At 41.4% G+C, this 19,803-nt stretch overlaps 1 protein-coding gene across 5 annotated transcripts in view; it reads right to left on the bottom strand.

Annotated features, from left to right (window-relative positions):
* Nucleotides 1-299: 299 nt before the first annotated feature.
* The window catches only part of POU2F1 (POU class 2 homeobox 1), a 185,168-nt gene continuing 165,664 nt past the window's right edge, over nt 300-19,803 (bottom strand). For 3 of the 5 annotated variants that reach the window (XM_082614242.1, XM_082614241.1, XM_082614243.1), the window contains exons 14-16: nt 15,189-15,534; nt 14,332-14,420; nt 300-11,676 (exon numbers count right to left, since the gene is read on the bottom strand). In XM_082614242.1, coding sequence (XP_082470368.1) covers nt 11,369-11,676; nt 14,332-14,420; nt 15,189-15,534 — 743 coding nt within the window. In that variant the 3' untranslated portion in view covers nt 300-11,368. Of the gene's footprint in view, nt 11,677-14,139; nt 14,421-15,188; nt 15,535-19,803 lie in introns of those variants that run through there. The other 2 variants (XM_082614244.1, XM_082614245.1) reach the window with 2 other exon arrangements.

Below are 19,803 nucleotides of genomic sequence, written 5' to 3' on the forward strand. Positions count from 1 at the left end.
CAAAGCCCTCGGGGTCTGAAGGAGACCACTGCTACCAGACTCGGGGTCCCAGGAAGCCACTGGGGCCTGGGGGGAGAGCAGTGTGGTGACCGCAGCGCCCCACGGAGCACAGTGGGAAGCGTGCCGAAGCCAGGGTACGGGTGGCGGAGGAACCAGTGTGCTTACGGTGATCCTGGGATGCCTGAGAGCACCTGCTGGAAAAAATAAGTTGGAAGGCTTAGTTGAGAAGTCTGTATGGGAATGTGTGAAGCATCCAGAATACCAACGCAACAACTTCAGAGAAACTCAAACAATGTGAAAACACTTGGAAAATGGTTTAATGATGTTTTACAACAGAAATGAACTGTACAGTTACAGTAAGTTTAATATATATAAAAAATTACAGCAGACAAATGCATCTACACAAAATCTACCATTTTCATTCTGATTCACTGTCACCTACACAACCTCTCCCAAGCCTACAGCCCCCTGCAGGCAGCCCCAGGAGGGGGAATCATATAAAGGGCACTTTTAAAGAGAGCACCGCTCATATTCCCCACCACCTCCTCAGGCCTCAGGAGGTATCAGCTAATTCCCCCAAATGTAAATTGCTTGTGTTTCAGGTTTTCAAAACCAAGGAAACGTGTGTCTCCCGGGGGCCCAGATAATGAGGCCCCAGACTCCCAAGTTATGGGTTGATTCTTGTAGCATGTTCCTATCCAAGGGGAAATGGCTAACCAGGCGTCTGGGACAGTGAGGCTATACAATAGCCACCCAGATTGCAGAGTTATCTAAGGAGAAATGTAAAAGGACTCCCAATAAACTACTTAGGAATTGTCACTGCCTCATTAAAGCTGCTGGACAATTTTGGAAAGAATCATTTACACCATATCTTAAGTTTCCACAAAAGAGAACTCAAACTCACATTTTAAAGTTAAGTACATAAAACAAAAAGTTTTGGGAGGCCAAGGGGTCAATTCCCCCTTGTGTCCCTCCCTTGACAACAGTGGAAAAACACCCCTGAATCAATATTTAAAAAAAAAAAAAAAAAAAAGGAAGAAAAGAAAAAGGTGGGGGGAGTTAAGATATTTAAAGACAGAGAGAAAGAAAACAGCTTTAGAAAAAAAAGAACAACAACCACTGTCTCTTTAAAACAAAACAAAATCCCAGTTGGGACCGATAATCAGCAAATATTCAATCCAAATTGACCCCGGTGGAAGGTTATTACTGAATATTACGTACACTCAGAACTTTTAAAGTTTTCTTTTTTATTATGAACACCTAGGCAGTGAAAACTGTTATGTTACTACATACATAGACACACCCAAAACATACAAAAATACTATTGTTTCAAACTACTAAGAATAGGACAGTTCAGTTATCTTCATGCTATGACTTTAAGAGCATTACACTGAAACAAACAAGAAGTTAAACGACATTTTTTTTAATATCCCAGAAATATACCAAAATATACATCTAAGCTTTGGAATTACTGAGGTTAGACTAATGCAAGTGCTGGGTAATCGTACTTAATACACAAGTCTAAGGTTCTGCAGGAAAGAAATTATCTTTGGTATCTGCATCAGGCTAATATTATTAACATTTGGATTTTGCTTTGGGATAGAGCTTGTATGACCCTAGAACCAAATCCCCCCCTCCCCTAATCAACTGAGATGAAAAAGATCCATGTAAAAAGTTCCTTCATTTGCACCCACCCCCCCCAAGTTAAAAAGTCACAGGCATCTGCCTAGCGCAAAAGCTTGTGAAATACAATGCATAGCTGCACAATGGTGCTGCAAAAAGGAAACAAACTACCGTAAGGAGAAATGAAAAGGCTTGATAATCGTTCTGCGTGTTTTCTCACGAACAGGACAGCCACTTCCAAGCGGTTCCAGTAAAGGAAAAGGGAGAAAAGGCTCAGAAGGGCACCTTGGCGAGCATTCACGGGCACAGCCCCAGAGGTTAAAGCACCCGGCAGAGCAGCCAATCCTGCACCAGTGTCTTCAACTTCCCCCACTCTGTGGAGTCCCAGGCGCCCAGCAGCAGCCCCGGGCGGGGGTCCCCGTCCCTGCGCTAAGCCCCTGCAGTGACCATAGGCTGTCGTAGGGAGGACTATCGTGGTGATGGGCTTCTGCCTACCGTTTTGGAAAATCTGAAATGCCAGTTCGTTCCATGGCATGTTCACAGGTTGGCAGGAGCCAAAGCTACCAAGCATGTGCCTCTGCACACCCTGGAACACCGGAAACAGACTCCCTGCCCTTTCAGTGCAGTCAGGGCCCCGCCCCCCCCACCCATTCCCTGCCCCGGGGGCCTCGCTCCTCTAAACACCAGGACGCCACAGACTGGATTGACGCTGAAGACTTCCCTTTTCTTTGGTTTTTTTGTTTGTTTTGAGTTTATACAATCATTAAAAAATCTTTGGTTTTGGCTGGAAATTTAAAAAACAAAACAAAACAAAACAAAGAAACCACCCTCCCCTGGCTTATAGCAGCAGTAGTAAGACCTGGCAAAGCTTTTTTTCAACATTGGGGGTGGGAATTGAAGGTTGGGAACTACATTCAAAGAAAAGGTGAAGGGCTGGGGATGCAGCTTCTAGACAGCCCGTTGGATAGAAGATTGTCAAATCATAATAATATTAATAACAATAAAAACTTAAATATTTGGATTTTTTTTTGGTCATGTCAAAGGAAAAAAAGTGAAATGTGTATGCAGCAGTCAGCTTAAAGGAGCCTTTGGTGTCTTCCCTTCCACCCAAAGTCCTGAAAATAAGCAGAACCCTGAGGCCTCACAGGGGAAGGGGATGGCCTCCCCGCACCAGGGAGAAGGCAAGTACTGGAGGGGAGGTGTGGCCAGCAGTCAGAGATGGGGGTGGGGTCGGGGTGTGGCCGGCTGGCCAGCCCCTAAGGGCAGGGTGGCAGGGAACAGATGTTAAGAGACCTGGGAAGACCCCCTGCAACAAAAAGAAGGAGAAGATTGCAATTTGCCCTCAGTTTGCAGTAGCTTTTAAAGCAGCGACATTCAGAGGCTTTGGGAGGTCCCACCCTAGGCTACAGGTCCCGTGATGCTATAGGCCAGAGTTCAACATTACTTAGAGGAGGGAGGGCAGACTTGGCAACTCTGTAGGGTTTAGAGAAAGTTTTAAAGCAAGTTACTCAGTCACGAGTTAGAAATGAGGTATACAACAGCTCCTGGACTCCTGGTGGGCGGAAAACCCCACGCTTACTCACCTCGCCTCTGCCACCACCACCACAGCCGCGGGGACTGAACTACGGTCTAACGTGGGGGAGGGCATTTCCTTGGAGTGACACCTCCTGTGGACTGAGTAATGCACACAGGCCCCGCGAGCAGAGATAAGAAGCGGGAAGAAGTCTGCGTCTCCACTTTGCCCACACTCAGGGGAGACACACCATTTACGCTGTCAAAAGCCAATGTTATAATACAGTTGCAACGTCTTTGGTTCTCACCTTTCCCCCCTCCCAACTGTTTGCAGTTTTACACACAACCAGGCTAGTCCACTCTACTCTCATACAGTACGTGCCTTACGCAGACCCACGCAGGATCAGAACCAAAGACGTGGCACCCCACCTGCCTACAACTACAGCCTTTCCTAACAGGACTGAAAGTGCTTTCCCTTTCCTGCTCTATTGTTCAGACTTAGAGACGCTGCGGGACTAGGTAGGAGTACAGAGTCTTCTCTCTCCTTGGCTCTCTCCTTTTTCAGTCGAAGGAGATCCCAATTTTAAAGAAGTGTTTGGACGTCTCATTTTGGAAACAGCACTGTACCCAACTGTCTGCCTGCAGACTTTGGGATATCACGTGAGAGAGCTCAATGCCACTGCCAAGTTACGAAAGAAGCCTTAAGCTGCTTTTGTGAGGTTGTGGCTGACTCCATGAAAAACAACGATGAACAAGTAAACAAAGAAAATTCGGGGGAACTTTGCAGCAGACCTCAATAATTTTTCTTTTTCTTTTTTTTTTTTTTATACAGTAAATTAGTTTTGGGGTCTGAACTTTCTGACAGTGTCCTGGGTTTGAACCGGAAGGTGGCACTGGGTGGCGCGGCCCTGTGAGGAGTGGGCTGATTCAGGGACGCAGAAAGAATCATAAAGGGCACTGGCCCTGCCCTGCCCACCGTGGGAGCTTCACTTCCGGGTGCAGTGGCGGCCCGTCATGTATGCCTTGTCTTCCCTCAACTGTTGTTTCAAGTGCTCTTATCTTCAAATAGCCTTGATACCTGCTTCCTGACCTATCTAGCGCTTTGAAAAGTCACACAACATTAATACCACTTTTATATAACGTCAGAACAATAACATTATTAGTAAAGCTGTCACAAAGTTCTGCAACCTGATCAGTTTCTGTCGGGGGCAATAAATTTCTTATCCCTCCCCTCTTTTCCGTGTCTCGTCAACAGTACACCAGAACAGTGAACTACTCAATTCCCCAGAGCCCATATGTAAAAACAGTCTGGAACAATACAGCGCTATGGAAGAATAAAGGAAGGCCTTTTGGATTTCCATGTAACCTTGCTCTTGAAAATGCTTATCCTTCACAAGTGACAGAACAACTAACTATCGTCTGAACTCAAACAGGCTGTCCTGGTTCTCTTTATAAGGGTTAGATAAAGGGAAATAAGAAAAGAATTCTACCCCCATCTTTGCCACCCCCCCTAAATTTCCCAGCAGTTCCAAGAATATCACTGCCACACTTAGCAACTCTATCCATCTTTACAGAGCCAGCAGAGCGAAACTAAATAAATCTCTTTTCCACAGCCAGGATGACCAATAAGACTTCCTTCAAAAAGTAGGGATGGGGAGGGGAGAGGAAAAGGAAAGAGACAAAGGTAAAGCTTTTCCAAATTTCAGCGTTTTGTTCCTATTCCCTCTGCCTGTGTTGAAAACGTAAGGATAAACAATGCAGTGTCTTTGGTATCTAAACCGAACCCCACTTAGGTTCTGTGAGATGGATCACTTATTAAAAAGTAGCCTTTCTGGACACAGAGTCTATATCTGAACTCAGGGAGCCAGGAAAGTCTGTCCCAGAGTCTGGCCAGAAAGGACTCTGAACTGTTCCTAAACCAGCGTCATTTCCCATTCACACCCCCACTGAGAACAATACTCTTCTCAATCTCACTAACTAACCCGTCCCTAAAGGTCACACCGGATCACAGGTAAGAGGCGAGCAGGTTGGCTTTCAACTTCTTGATCTGGTTTTCTTCTGTTCGCATTTTTGGTCGAGACAAAATCAGCCTTGGTGTGAGAAAAGGAAGTGAGGTTTTAAACCGCTGTGCCAGTAGCACGACATTCAGTAACACGACAGAGGGCGACAAAAGAGCAAACAACAGAACACCTGCTGACTTTTCTTAGACCAAGATGCATCGATCATCCATTTCTCCTTTCCTCTCCAAATTAAATGGTGCTTCTCTACCTCTGCCTCTATTTCTCCACCACACACCCCGACACTCACACATGCATCCTTCTCCTAAGCTCTTGCTACGTACAGAGGTAACGAATCGTCAGGAGAGGTTGGCGGGGCCTGGGCAGCCACAGGAAGGGATGTAAATGCCTTCGAGGACCCTGAACTGGACAACCCATGTGTAACCCGCATGCCACCACACAGTGCACTGCAGGCCAGACCGCAGGGAGGCTAACGAATCCCAAACCCAAACACAGGGATGATCAAGTTTCCTTTGGCAAGACAGAGATAAGGAAAAGCGAACGCGCACACGAGCAATGCAACATTTTCCTTCTAACGTAATCACCTCCTTCTCTCCCCACCCACCCTCCCTAACCCTATAAACTGTAACCTATAAACAGGATCCCCAATACATACAGCATCAATCATAAGAAACATCAGTTCAACTAAATGCTACAGCTAGAATTATTTCCACTATTTATAAAGTTTTTTCTTTTTACTTATTTATTTGGTTTTTAGTTTAAAACCAGTTCTGTAACAATGCTAAACTATGCTGAGGTATTTTATGAAGGGGCCAGAAGCTAGCTGTTACCCACGAGCATTACCCTCCCAGATTAAGGTATCACCATTCAAAGAGAAAAGGAAGAGAAGGAAGAGAGGAAAGGAGATCCAGGTGACAGAATCCACGTAAGATCTGCTAAGGTTTACTGCTCTGAGCAAAGGCTGAGAGGAGAAGAGCCCACACATGGAACTGCTTCATGAATAAGGAGGGTCAGAAGAAAGCAACGTCACAAATCATGTGGAAATCTGGATGTAAACCTGACAACTCTGAGAAAAGACATACTCCCTGCCCTTTGGATGGAATCCTTTCAAATATCTTACTGAAAATTTCAGGCGTGTCCCAATGAATCTCTTTAGATGAAGAAAAGAATGAGGCAGAACAGGATTAGGATCAGCCTTTAATGATGAAAGCAGTTTACTTATCCTATTTCTGTCCAAGTTCACATTTGTACTGTGTGCACCCTCTATGCAAAGAGATGGCCAGGGCTGTGATTAAACTAAATGCTTTTCACTAACTGCTTTTCACACACACATACAAAAATGAACTCATAATGGTTATGATCAAATGAATCCATCAATTCTTGCCCATTTGAGTAATTTTAAATGTCAAGTTTTGGGGCTTTTTCTCCATTAGTATTGATGGTCTTTTAAAAACATTTTCAGCTCCAATAAACACGGTCTGAAACAATCAACTTTAAATCCATCAATTTTAGATACCGATTAAGGAGAAAGTATTTGACCAACTCTCATAATTAATTGTTGAGGCTCTTTAACGGAGGGTTCTCAGATCGCAGACTGATTTTTGGGGGGCCCCTGAGAGTCCAAGGCCACAGCAGACTGCCAGCAGGAAGTCTGAACCGGGTGCTGCCCGGCCTCGCCTGCTCGCGGGCAGCCCTGACGCTCAGGGCTTGCCGACTGCCCCCTGTCCACTCTCTCTCCTTTCTTCCTATTGTAATGATTTTACTTTTTTCTTGGTGAAGAAAGTTTTGGGAGGATGACATGGTTTGGGAACAACTTTAGACTATGAACAACAAAGAGTTTCTTTCGTAAGCCAAGTGTTTATTATACACTAGCTGCAACGTTTACTATCAGGATTTACAACTTTAAAAATCTACATTAATTTCCTACATTTTCAAATGTATCCAGCTTTCCCAGCAATTTAAATAGAAAATTTAATGATAAAGATTGGGCTGAATTTAAATATTGTGTCAAGCAAGTATCTGTGCTTCTGAATATAGACAAGGTTTCCTCCCACCTTCCCAAATAAATGAGGGATAATAGAACAAAATAATGTAAGAAAGAGGTACAATTGTGCTTTTCTCCCCAACAATGAATGAACTGTGTAGAACAAATTGGCAAGATAATCTCACTAAAAATCTTTTAATTAATATTATTTTTCCCTTGTAAAAAAACGTTAATTTCTAGTAATGCTACCATGAAGTACAAATCAGTATGGTCCTACACAAAACGCAAGTTGGATTCCTTTGGTTCCATTCCTCAATAATAAGTTGAGTAAATTAGGATGGTATTGATCTTTCTTGCCAAATAAATAAAAGCAAGTGTGTTTTATATCAGGTAATGAATGGATAGGAACAGTTTTTTTAATTCTAAAAAGCTGCCTATGTAACTTCAGAAACATTTAAACTAACATAGCACTCAACATATTTCTTAAATCAGGAACAATATTATTGTTCCTGAGAAGCCCTTTTCCAGGTCTTTCTGCTGTCCTTTAGATTTATACAGGGTACAAATAAAGTTCACAACCAAATTGCCCTGCTTGTGATAAGCAGGATTCAAACAATTACATTCACCACTCCCTAGGGAGGGCCCATTACCATGGGCAAATATAGTATCGCTATAAATGCATTTAGAATTAGTCTTTGGCTTAATATGTGTTAACCAAATTCAGGGATAAAATAAAACTTGCATAAACATTAAGGGGAAAAAAAGAAGAATGACACAATGAACTGTGATGACCTATCTGGCCCTTCCTCTTAGAAATGCGGAAACGCTACCAAACATCTCTAACATCTCTTTTTGGTCAAATGGTCCCTCTTAATTTCCAGACTCTCCCATATAAGGTGGCTAAAAGTTAAGTCTGAGTACCTTAGCTTAGGAGATTCATTCAATTCAAAAAGCATTTCTTGAGATGATAAAAAAGATGATATAAAGTAAAAAAGGACTAAAGGCTGAGTCATGACACAATATGATCAGTAGACTATCTAGGGATGATGATGATGGGGAGTCGATTTTAAGTTAAAACACCCATCAACAAGCTGTTTTAGTGTTTCATGTGTACATGTGTAAATGTACCTTTCATTTCACAACTTGTTTTTAAATAAGAGAAAAAAAGAGAAAAATTCTAAAAGTTACCTTTGTCTAAGGATTTATTTCTTCTTTTAAACACAGGTTTTTATGCTGGTTTAAATTTTATCTTCATAAAGTGATCCACAACCCCACATACACAAAGGCAGAATCCCCCTATCCCGAATTAACTAGAGAATATAGACAGGGCAGGGAAGAGAAGACCATCGTACTGACATTTAAAGCTTAGTATCTTTTTTTTTAATATTGAAGTCTGTTGGTGAATCTTATTTGGGAGAGGGAGCATTTTTGAACCACACAGGAAAACAAACAAACACAGCCTTTCCTTGCTCTTCCTCTTAATCCATTGGGCTTGAGTCCCTTGGGATTCAAGTAGGGAAGTCCCTACTTCCTTTGGTAGCAATTCTGGGAAATTAATGCTACAACCTCTAATCCAGTATGGTGGGTATCAGCACTTCCCTCCCTGAACCCTTCCTCCTAACTTACCACTCCCCGAGGGAGGGACTCATCATTATGGGCAGCTACAGTATTACCGACAGCCCTAAAATCACTTGCACAGACTAAAATTAGAGATGTCAAATTAGGATAAAAGATTAAATTCAACTACATCAGAGAAATAGTGGGATGAAGAGGAGAAAACTTAGTAACTGACACTGCCATTCTATTTACACACCAAACTAAATAAACTACTTAAAAAATCAAGTTAATGTCTGCCCAGAGGATATTACAACTTACCAACATAAAAGGTTAAAACAAGCAGCAACTTTTATATAAAATTAATAAAGACAAATGAAAAAAGAAATTGTCAGTAGCATCTATCTCCTCAATGTGTCTGAACTGCACGATATAAACTAGTCCATTAGTACAGCAGCTTGCTAAAAATTGACTTTGGTTCAAGCTTAGTCAAAAAAACAACATAAAAAAAACATACCACACACAAAAACGGTGGATGGACATTTGTTAGTTTCCCTGCTTGCAGTTCATTGATTTTGGAGGGATTTTAGGAAGGTGAAGGGTAGTTAATTAAATACTTTGTGAAATAAAATGGGAAGACAGAAGGAATAGAAGAAAAATTAACAAGGGAACTAAAACATTTCTGAACTTTTAATATTAATATGCCTGTCTCCCACTTGGATGATCACAAACAAAAATGCACACCGTGTCTGAATCACTGCCTTTCCCAACATTGTGAAGAGACAAATACACAGAATCCAAGCTCCCTTGTGGATATAAGCAGAGCATGCCGAAGAAAAATTACCTGTAAGCTCTCTCTCAGCCCCCAGCTCGAAACGGGGAAAAAGTGCAGTCACAGGACCACCGGAGATGTAAGCAAGCACCCACAAACACCAGATGGGAACCTTTCACTCCAATAAGAAGGGAGCTCAGATGAGCTGCACTGCAGTGATCCAGTCTTTTGGGAACTTTTTGGATACAGATACTATAATAATAGAACACTGACAAAAAGGGGAATCTAATTTCCAACTTACCCTCATTCCTCTTCATCTACTTCCATAAACACTTCCTTTTCATGGGCTCATTTACATCACCTAGAAATACCCTGAAAACAATTAATCGCCTTCTACAATGAACAGAGATGTGTATTGCCATTTAGACCTACCTAGCAGGAGCATCACTAACAAACCAAGGAGACACTTGAGGTGTGTGCAAAGTTCCTGCTCAAAGTCTTTCAAAGGTTCTACAGATCCCATGCCCGGCTAATGAGTGTCTTCTCTAGTCAGAGAACCAAGGAGAGCGTCAGGGTTAGAGGAATTGATAAGCCATCTGGTGAAAGTCTGTAGCTAACCTCAGACTCTTCTCATCACACCTCTCTCAGTGAGCTATAACCAATGGAAAACAGTCTAGTAGAGTTCCTTCAGAAAACAAAAGAAGGGAAAAGTTTCCCAATTTCAGTTAGTTATTTTGTTCTTTGCCAAGTAAGTTAAAGGAAGTTTGGATGAAAAACTTCCACAAAATGGAACAAACAAACAAACACACCAACAGTAGAGCATTTCAGGAGATAAGAAATCAGGAGAACCACCAAGTTAGGTGTCTGCAGTAGTCTTTGCTCTTCGGAACCAAATCCTGCCCTGCAACATGTACAGCCATTCCTGTTGAAAGTAACAGAAAGCAGCCCTGTTGCACCACAGGATCTGGGCCTCAGGTCATTCAATGATTTGGGGTGAGTGAGAGCTACAGTTCAGCAGGAATTCCTTCCTACGCAAAAGTGCTCCAAAGGCACCACCTGATGGGGGGGGAGGGGGCGTGTGTGGAGTGGGAGTGTTTGCACACACTGCCTTCAGCTTCTGCACCAAGCCTCTTGCATAAGTGGCAAAAGAAAATAATTTTCTAGCACCTCTGTAAGAGTCATCAAGGATAAGGAAACCAGCAAGAACATTCCCCGCAATTAAGAACGTTAAGTCCCCCTTACCCTAAAACCCTCCCGCCCCACAGTGTGGGAGCTCACTGAAATAGGATCCAGGAGCAAGAGATAAACATGTCCAAACTCTATATATATATATAAAACACAATAACAACAAAGATACAGTAATACAGGCCTGCCTAAATTGTACCAGTTAAGAAAGGAACCCCCAACACAATTGATACGATTATAAACACCTTGTTATGACTTAATGGCCTGTACAACAGACCCATAAAAATGATTTTTTTTTAAGAAAAAAAGAAATTTAGACAAACAAGAAATCCCCTTCCTATATTGGAATTGGTAACCCACCTTAACTCGTCATCATGACTGCTGGAAATGATAAGTAGTCCTTTCACTTATTTTTTTTGTTTGTTTGTTTTTGATTTTTTGTTTCTGCCTTTTTTTTTTTGTTTTTTTTTTAATTTTTGGTTAGAAAGTTCTCCAATCCATGAAGCAATCCTGAAAAGACAGTGTTTTATTACAAAATTAGGCAAATGTTGTCCCGTTTCCATCCTTTTTTTCCGGCATGTGTTTTTTCTTCTCTCCCTCCTCTCCCCTGCCCTTGCAACACGGCAAGAGGAAGCCCATCACGTGTTTCAGTCTCAGCCAGGCTGGCAGCCAGTTGCACTCAGAGTGAAGAAGGGGGCTGGCAGCGTCGCTCAGCCCAGCTCACTGTGCCTTGGAGGCGGTGGTGGTGGAGGCAGCCCCGCTGGCAGAGGCCGCTGTGAAGAGAGAGGTCTGGAGGGGCTCAGCTGAGGTGGAGGTGGCATGGAGGCTGGCTACAGGTCCAGTATTCCCTGCAGAGGCTGCAGCGGCAGAGACCAAGCTAACTGGGTTGCTGGTGAGCAGAGACAGGTTCTGAGGGTTCAGGAACAGAGGGGCAGTCACGATGTTGGGGGCTCCTCCCGCATTGGCAAATACCAGGTTCCCAGTTGCATCCAGTGACGTTATTGGAAGAGAGCCACCAGAAGCAAGAGCTACAGACAAACCCCCCGCAAAACAGGCAGGAAGGAGAACGTTAGCATCATCCCAGAGAAGCCAAACAACACATCAAATGTACTGGGTTTTCCTACAACCCAGATGGAAAAAGCGCATCCCTTAACTGAATTTTTTACCCTTAATTACAGCACTATATTGTCACCAACTAAAGTTTATTTATAATTTTGAAAGAGCCTAAAGGGCTGAAAACTCTAATTTAATGAGCATGATCAGGATAGGTGAGAGGAGAATCAAAGAGTCATGTTTCTATCTTGAAATCTCAACTTTATTCCATCTACCTAGAAATATTTGTTAAATCCAATAATTTTGCTTTTAATGAAGGTTACTGCCTTTAGATTACCTCCATTCAAAAAACAAACTAGCTACAGTGATTAAGGCGTTAAAATATAGTTAGCTTTTATCAAACCAACTGGCATTACTGATAAATTTGAGCACTTCATAGTGTGATATACAAGATAAAAACTGTCTTTCAAAAAGACTTTAGTTCTAAAATAAGTTATATATTAACAAATAAAGTATAAGGTGTGATTCATTTCTCACTTCAGAACATTTACTTTCTATGACCTGCACAAAGGAGAATGATGAGTCTCTGCAGGAGGAAAGCACAGCTATACTGATGCAGGTGGGTTCTAAGCTTAGGACTTGCTTTAATACGTAAGAATTTTTCTGTGATGCTGTTGTTTCTCCTTCATCATCAAAATTTTCATTGAAATAACTGGGCACCCTAATATCTTTTCCTGTATCTGACAACCCCCCACAATCCCCTCACTCATATAACCACATCCTCACATGCATATTTGAGGCACATGTATTTCCTAGTGGCATTAAAAATGATTGATTTCTTACATAATATATAAAGAAAGAGGGAATGTCCTTGACTTTGGACATGATCACACAAAGAGTACAGAAAAGTGAGTCTTGGTGCAGCTTGACATTTTCTGAGATTCCAGGCTTAGGGTCACAGTCCAGTTCTAGATCTTCCCAGAGAGTACCTGTTCTGTACTCAGTTACACCCTATGGAAGGCATTTTTTTTTTTTTTTTTTTTTGTGGTACGCGGGCCTCTCACTGTTGTGGCCTCTCCCATTGCGCTAGCACAGGCTCCGGACGCGCAGGCTCAGCGGCCATGGCTCACGGGCCCAGCCACTCCACGGCATGTGGGATCATCCCGGACCGGGGCACAAACTCATGTCCCCTGCATCGGCAGGCGGACTCTCAACCACTGAGCCACCAGGGAAGCCCTGGAAGGCATCTTGCCTTTTTAGTATCACTACAGCCCAGAGGTACACCAAAATGCAAGAGAAAAAGTGATTTATCACAAATCTTACTCCAAAAAGAAATCCTTTTATAATAAAAGCTTTACAGATCTAACCATCAATTTCACATATGATTTAGTCAATGAGAAAGTCAATATAATGTCAGGTAATCTAGGTCATGTCTTAGATTTGTCTGGAACTAATATTGTCTACAGTATGCTGTAGAGATATCATCCATGAAACACTAATCCTTTTTTTTTTTTTTTTGCGGTACGCGGGCCTCTCACTGTTGTGGCCTCTCCTGTTGTGGAGCACAGGCTCCAGACGCGCAGACTCAGCGGCCATGGCTCACGGGCCTAACCGCTCCACGGCATGAGGGATCTTCCCGGACCGGGGCACGAACCCCTGTCCCCTGCATCAGCAGGCAGACTCTCAACCACTGCGCCACCAGGGAAGCCCGAAACACTAATCTTAATTGAAGTTCGCTAACAGCTTATTTTTGGCCCCAAGAACTCTAAGCCCAAATTATCTTAAGAAAAATTTCTCAGATTAATATAGTGATATCTCAAAGTGTTTCCCTGAATCACGTAACAGCAAGCATCTTCAAACACAAAGCTCAGACGTTAAACAAATCAAACCCTTCAATATATAGAATGAGTGGGTTTAGCCTCATTTTAGACTGGATAGCATGCTAAGGCCAAAAGGGACCCATCTGGGCTTGGAAAAGAGACATTAAAATCCAAGAGAATATATGCCCTATAATGATGGGGATATACAAAGGGAAGAACCTAACAAGAATTAAAAGTACTCTTGAAGTCTGCATGATGTGCTCCAATGTTAATTCGTTATAGGACCTTCTTGTATATGGCTCTCTTAGGGGCAGGGGTGGGGACTGCAGAATTTTTCTTGGTCAAGTTTGCCTGGGGATGGGTCTTGGATGACTATTTAGATAAATGTCGGAGGAAATTCTGCCTCCAGGTCTATTTACATAAGAAGATAAATATCAGCATTAAAGTCATTGTTTCTTTCTTTTTTTTTTGGCCACACCATGCCGCATGTGGGATCTTAGTTCCCTGACCAGGGACAGGACCCCCCCGCGCCCCCTATAGTGGAAGCTCGGAGTCTTAACCACTGGCCTGCCAGGGAAGTCCCAGTCCTGGTTTCTTAATATACCAAACTACGTATATTTCCTGTTCTTGCAGACCAACCCCTATATTTCTCTTACAGAGCTATTTACAAGGACACATTCTTGGTCCTCAGGTTAGTGAGCACTATCAATTCAACTATCTCTTCCCATCACTTTCACCTCTAGCAAAGCAGACTTCCTCCAATAAAAAAAAAAAAAAAAAAGGCTAAGTAAGGAAAAAAATTCTACTGACCTTGAATAGTTGCCAGTGTACTGTTGCTCATCAGAGCTGGGCTGAGAGCACCACCCAGGGTCCCTGGATTGAGACTGAGTAAGGCACCTCTGAAAGTGCAAAAGAGCAGTCACTTTATTACAGTGTAGATGCCTGTGTCAGTTTGACAACATACCCAAATGGATAAGAAAAAGGAAAACACAACTGGGGAAGTATATGGAAATATGTTATTCTCTTTACACTCTTACATGGTTTGGTTAGTACTTCCAAGTTACTGCTTTCCTTGATGCTCACTTGTACAAAGCAAAACAAGGTTATGGTCCACACAAAATGTAAAACTTACAGTCATTTTGACTCTTTGAATTACTTCATTCTCCTTTTTTCCAAAACAAAAGGAAAAAAATGCCCGAGAAAGGAATATATTTACAAAGTAATTCTCATTTGTTTGATGGTAATATAAAATTGGGAATCCTATTACTGTATCTCTTATTTATGTTTGAGAATTAGAAAGCAGACAGTTCAGAGCTTAATGGAGAAAGCCTAAGAATAAGAGTCAGGAATCCTGGGCTTTCTTCGTGGTCCCATCACTCAGGTATAATCAGTGGCCTGGTGTTCTGTGTCTTCATCTAGAAATAAAGGTATGACTACTGTCCTTCCAGAGTGTCAGGAAACTTAATTCCAACCATAATCAAAATCCTTGTGCTACTACTATAGAGCCACCCATTTCAAAGAGATTATGGCTTTAAAGGATTTTTAGTTTTGGTTTTTCGTCTGTTTTTGCATTTAAGATAGTGATGAAAAAGTATTCCCTACAAGTAACTCCAGGGATGACCTCCTAGCTGTTTCTCAGATGTAAACAAGATGAGACAGCACCTTACCCAGCTGCAAACTGTGAGGGTGCCATCAGGCCTGGGTTTAGTCCTGCAGCTGCAGCCATGGCAGCAAGACTGGCATTTGCGGGCAACTGCGCAGCTCCTTGGAGGGCAGCGGCGGCTGCTGTCTGCAACCCGGATGCTGTCACCATCACCTGGCTGGTCCCAAGAGGAGAGGACAAAGGAGTGGAGGTGGTGTGTGTTGTGCTGGTCTCACTGGCACTGGATGCCTCGGAGGTGGAGGCTGAGGCAGAGGGGGAGGGACTCAGAGAAGGGGAAGTGACTGCCGAGGGAGCCGGAGGCGCTGTGGAAATCACGGCTGCGGTGTTGTTGGAGGTGGTGTCTGTAGTGCCTGAAAAGGGAATCATATTAGAAAGTGACCTCCTGAAGCGTTTTTGGAAGAATGGCTGCTTTACTCAACCACAATCTATAATCAACTGAATAATTAATTTACCATCCAGTAACCTCTAAACATGTCCTTTTTTATTAACCGAGTTTAGTGTTTCTAGGGAAATTACCCACAAAAACAAACATTTTAAGAACCAAAGCCATGAACCCTACTTTAAGAGGCAAGAGCAATAAAGTAACCATAAAACAAACGGAACACAGCTTTCCATTTCCAATTTCCTATTTAAAAAAAAAAAAAAATCACAGAAGCTCTAACTACAGAACACAACTGCTCTGGGAAAGAAATGTACAAGCAAAAAAATCCAAGCTCCTGAAAAGCATTTTCATTAAGAAATCTCCTTAGTAGTCTCTATAGGAAAATCAAAACAAAGCACTGAAATCAAGAAAAACTAAAAGTTACACATTTTTCTCAAATAAGTATCAATAACATGCACAGAAACAGTATGAAAATAACTAAAGGCACATGTCCAGATGCCTCCTTTTTTTTTTAATTTTTAAAAATTAAAAAAACAAAACATAATGGTATAAAAAGGTTGAAAGTAAAAGAATTGGAAAAGATATACTGTGCAAATATAAACCAAAAGGAAATTATATAATAACAGATACAGCAGACTTGAAAGCAAAAGCATTACTAGAAATAAACAAGGGCACTTCATATCAACAAGACCAATTTACCAGGAAGTTTTAAATTTGTATGCACTTAACTTCAAATTACACAGAGCAACAGAGCTACAAGGAAAAAATAGACAAATTCACTATCATAATAGGAGATTTAACATACTGCTGTCGTTCACTGATAGAGGATACCTCTTTCAGAACCAGGAGACCCCCCCAAAAAAATTAGTAAGGATATAAAAAACTTAAATAATGTGAGCAGCAAATTTGATTCAACACGCAGATATATAGTCACTATACTCCAAAACTTTAAATTACAAATTAATTTCAAGCATGCTTGGAACATTTTTAAAACTGACCATATTGTGCTATAAGGCAAATTTTAACAAATTTCGAAGTATTAAAATTATACAAAGTGTGTTTCTTGAATGGTAGTTAAGCTACAAATCAGTAACAAAAAAGTAACTAGAAGTTATGAAATACACTACTTCTAAGTAACCCCCCAAAAAACAAATCACAATTGGAGTTAGAAAATAATTTGAACTGAATGATAATAAAAATATTACATACCAAAACTTGGATGTGACTAAACCTGTGCTTACAGGAAAATGTATAGTCTTCCCCCCGCCCCAAGGTAACAGTAGTGTTTCTTTTTTTAATTGCACACATGTCTATAAACCTAATAAATAGGTTTTCTCTATTTTTTTTTACACAGCAGGTTCTTATTAGTCATCAATTTTATACACATCAGTGTGTACATGTCAATGCCAATCGCCCAATTCATCACACCATCACCCCCACCCCCCTGCCGCTTTCCCCGCTTGGTGTCCATACGTTTGTTCTCTACATCTGTGTCTCAATTTCTGCCCTGCAAACCGGTTCATCTGTACCATTTTTCTAGGTTCCACGTATATGCGTTAATATACGATATTGGTTTTTCTCTTTTTGACTTACTTCACTCTGTATGACAGTCTCTAGATCCATCCACGTCTCAACAAATGACCCAATTTTGTTCCTTTTTATGGCTGAGTAATATTCCATTGTATATATGTACCACATATTCTTTTTTTTTTTTTTTTTTTTGCGGTACGTGGGCCTCTCACTGTTGTGGTCTCTCCCGTTGCGGAGCACAGGCTCCAGACGTGCAGGCTCAGCAGCCATGGCTCACGGGCCCAGCCGCTCCGTGGCATGTGGGATCTCCCCGGACTGGGGCACAAACCTGTATCCCCTGCATTGGCAGACGGACTCTCAACCACTGCCCCACCAGGGAAGCCCGACCACATATTCTTTATCCATTCATCTATCAATAGGCATTTAGGTTGCTTCCATGACCCGGCTATTGTAAATAGTGCTGCAACTGAACATCAGGGTGCATGTGTCTTTTTGAATTGTGGTTTTCTCTGGGTATATGCCCAGTAGTGGGATTGCTGGATCATATGGTAATTCTATTTTTAGTTTTTTAAGGAACCTCCATACTGTTTTCCATAGTGGCTGTATCAATTTACATTCCCACCAACAGTGCAAGAGGGGGTCCCTTTTCTCTACACTCTCTCCAGCATTTGTTCTTTGTAGATTTTCTGATGCTGCCCATTCTAACTGGTGTGAGGTGATACCTCATTGTAGTTTTGATTTGCATTTCTCTAATAATTAGTGATGTTGAACAGCTTTTCATGTGCTTCTTGGCCATCTGTATGTCTTCTTTGGAGAAATGTCTGTTTAGGTTTTCTGCCCATTTTTGGATTGGGTTGTTTGTTTTTTTAATACTGAGCTGCATGAGTTGTTTATATATTTTGGAGATTAATCCTTTGTCCGTTGATTCGTTTGCAAATATTTTCTCCCATTCTGAGGGTCAGATGCCTTCTTTGCATTAAAAAATTTAAGTGGCTATTGGGTAATGAAAATCAGCTCTCAAAAAGTCTATTGTGGTAAACATTTTCTTCTTTTTTTTTTTTTTGGCTGTGCCACACACCTTGTGGGATCTTAGTTCCCCAATCAGGGATCGAACCCGGGGCCCCAGCAGTGAAAGCACCAAGTCCTAACCACTGGACCACCAGAGAATTCCCAACATTTCCTTATTTGAGGAAACAACAACATACAATGATATTATGATTCTCATAAAATTTAGTATGAAAAATGAAGATCTAGAAAATTGTTCTTTGAGAGGCCTAAAAAAAAAATCAAAATGCCAAAATTTCTTTTTGTTGTAAGGAGAACAAACATTTAAATACAAATAACTAACTGACATTAAAAATATCACTGACAGCTAAAACACGTTCACTGAAATGGTTTACTATTATAGATCAATATTGCCCAACAGAAATACAGTACATATGTAATTAAATTTTCTAGTAGTCCCATTGAAAATAGTAAAAAGAAACAGGTGAAATTAGTTTTAATATTATGCTCTATTTAACCCAGTATATCCCAAATATATTTCAACATAAAATCAATATTTTAAAAATTTAATGAGTTTTTTCATACTAAGCTTTGAAAAGCAAATCTCAATTTGAACTAGCCACATCTTGCATGCATAAGCCATGAGGCTACTGCTTACCATATTGTATGGCACAGGTCTAAAATATCTCTAGAAGTTAGGCCTAGTATTACTTAAAGAATATCAAGTCGGGCTTCCCTGGTGGTGCAGTGGTTGAGAGTCTGCCTGACGATGCAGGGGACACGGGTTCGTGCCCCGGTCCGGGAAGACCCCACATGCCGCGGAAGAGCTGGGCCCGTGAGCCATGGCCGCTGAGCCTGCGCGTCCGGAGCCTGTGCTCCACGACGGGAGAGGCCACAACAGTGAGAGGCCCGCGTACCGCAAAAACAAAAAAAAAGAATATCACGTCCCTTTGCCTAAAGCAGAAATAACTGATAAGGCATAGGATAAATAAAGAAGATGCCAACTATTCCCAATGAGCTGTAATTTTGATGCTATCTAACATCATCAAAGTATAGAACAGGCCCTCTTACTTCAGTAATCAGTAAATGCTACATACAAAAAAATCGGCTGCCTAAACTAGGTGGAACTTCATTTAGCGAAAGTTACTATGTTTTAGGATATAATCAACCACATATATGTGTATAGCAGAACCTAAGTGGTATTTTCTCAAGATAGAGAACTGAAAAAGACCAAAAACATCTATAAAATTTCAATATAATACTTCTATGAGGTATAAAAGACTTCAGAGATGAAAGAAGAACTAGACCAATCAAAATAAGTATTTCAAACCTATAAACATATTGGAAAAAAGATCTATATAAAAGAACTTTCTTTGTGATAAAATCTAACGCTAAGCTGTAGAAGATTCTCTTCTCTCATAATAGCCGCATTAAAAATTCAGGCAGTTTTGTTCTTTTAAAATCTATTTTGATGCCTTCTTCTGGTCTATACTAAGAACACCTAGAATTCATCTCTCATTTTAACAGTTAAGGAAATGTTTCTTCCACATATTGCAGAGCTGGGAGAAAATTAGACACCATCTATTTCAGTACTGACTCTACTTTTCCCATCTCCTATCATGCTACACAAAAGGGCTATTTGGTCTCTGAATTAATCAGGTAAACATATCTTTCTTACTGTTAAGTGAAAAGGGAGGATTTA

This window comes from Mesoplodon mirus (assembly GCF_964341445.2).
Source record: "Mesoplodon mirus genome assembly, chromosome: 3".
In the NCBI taxonomy this organism is placed as follows: domain Eukaryota; kingdom Metazoa; phylum Chordata; class Mammalia; order Artiodactyla; family Ziphiidae; genus Mesoplodon; species Mesoplodon mirus.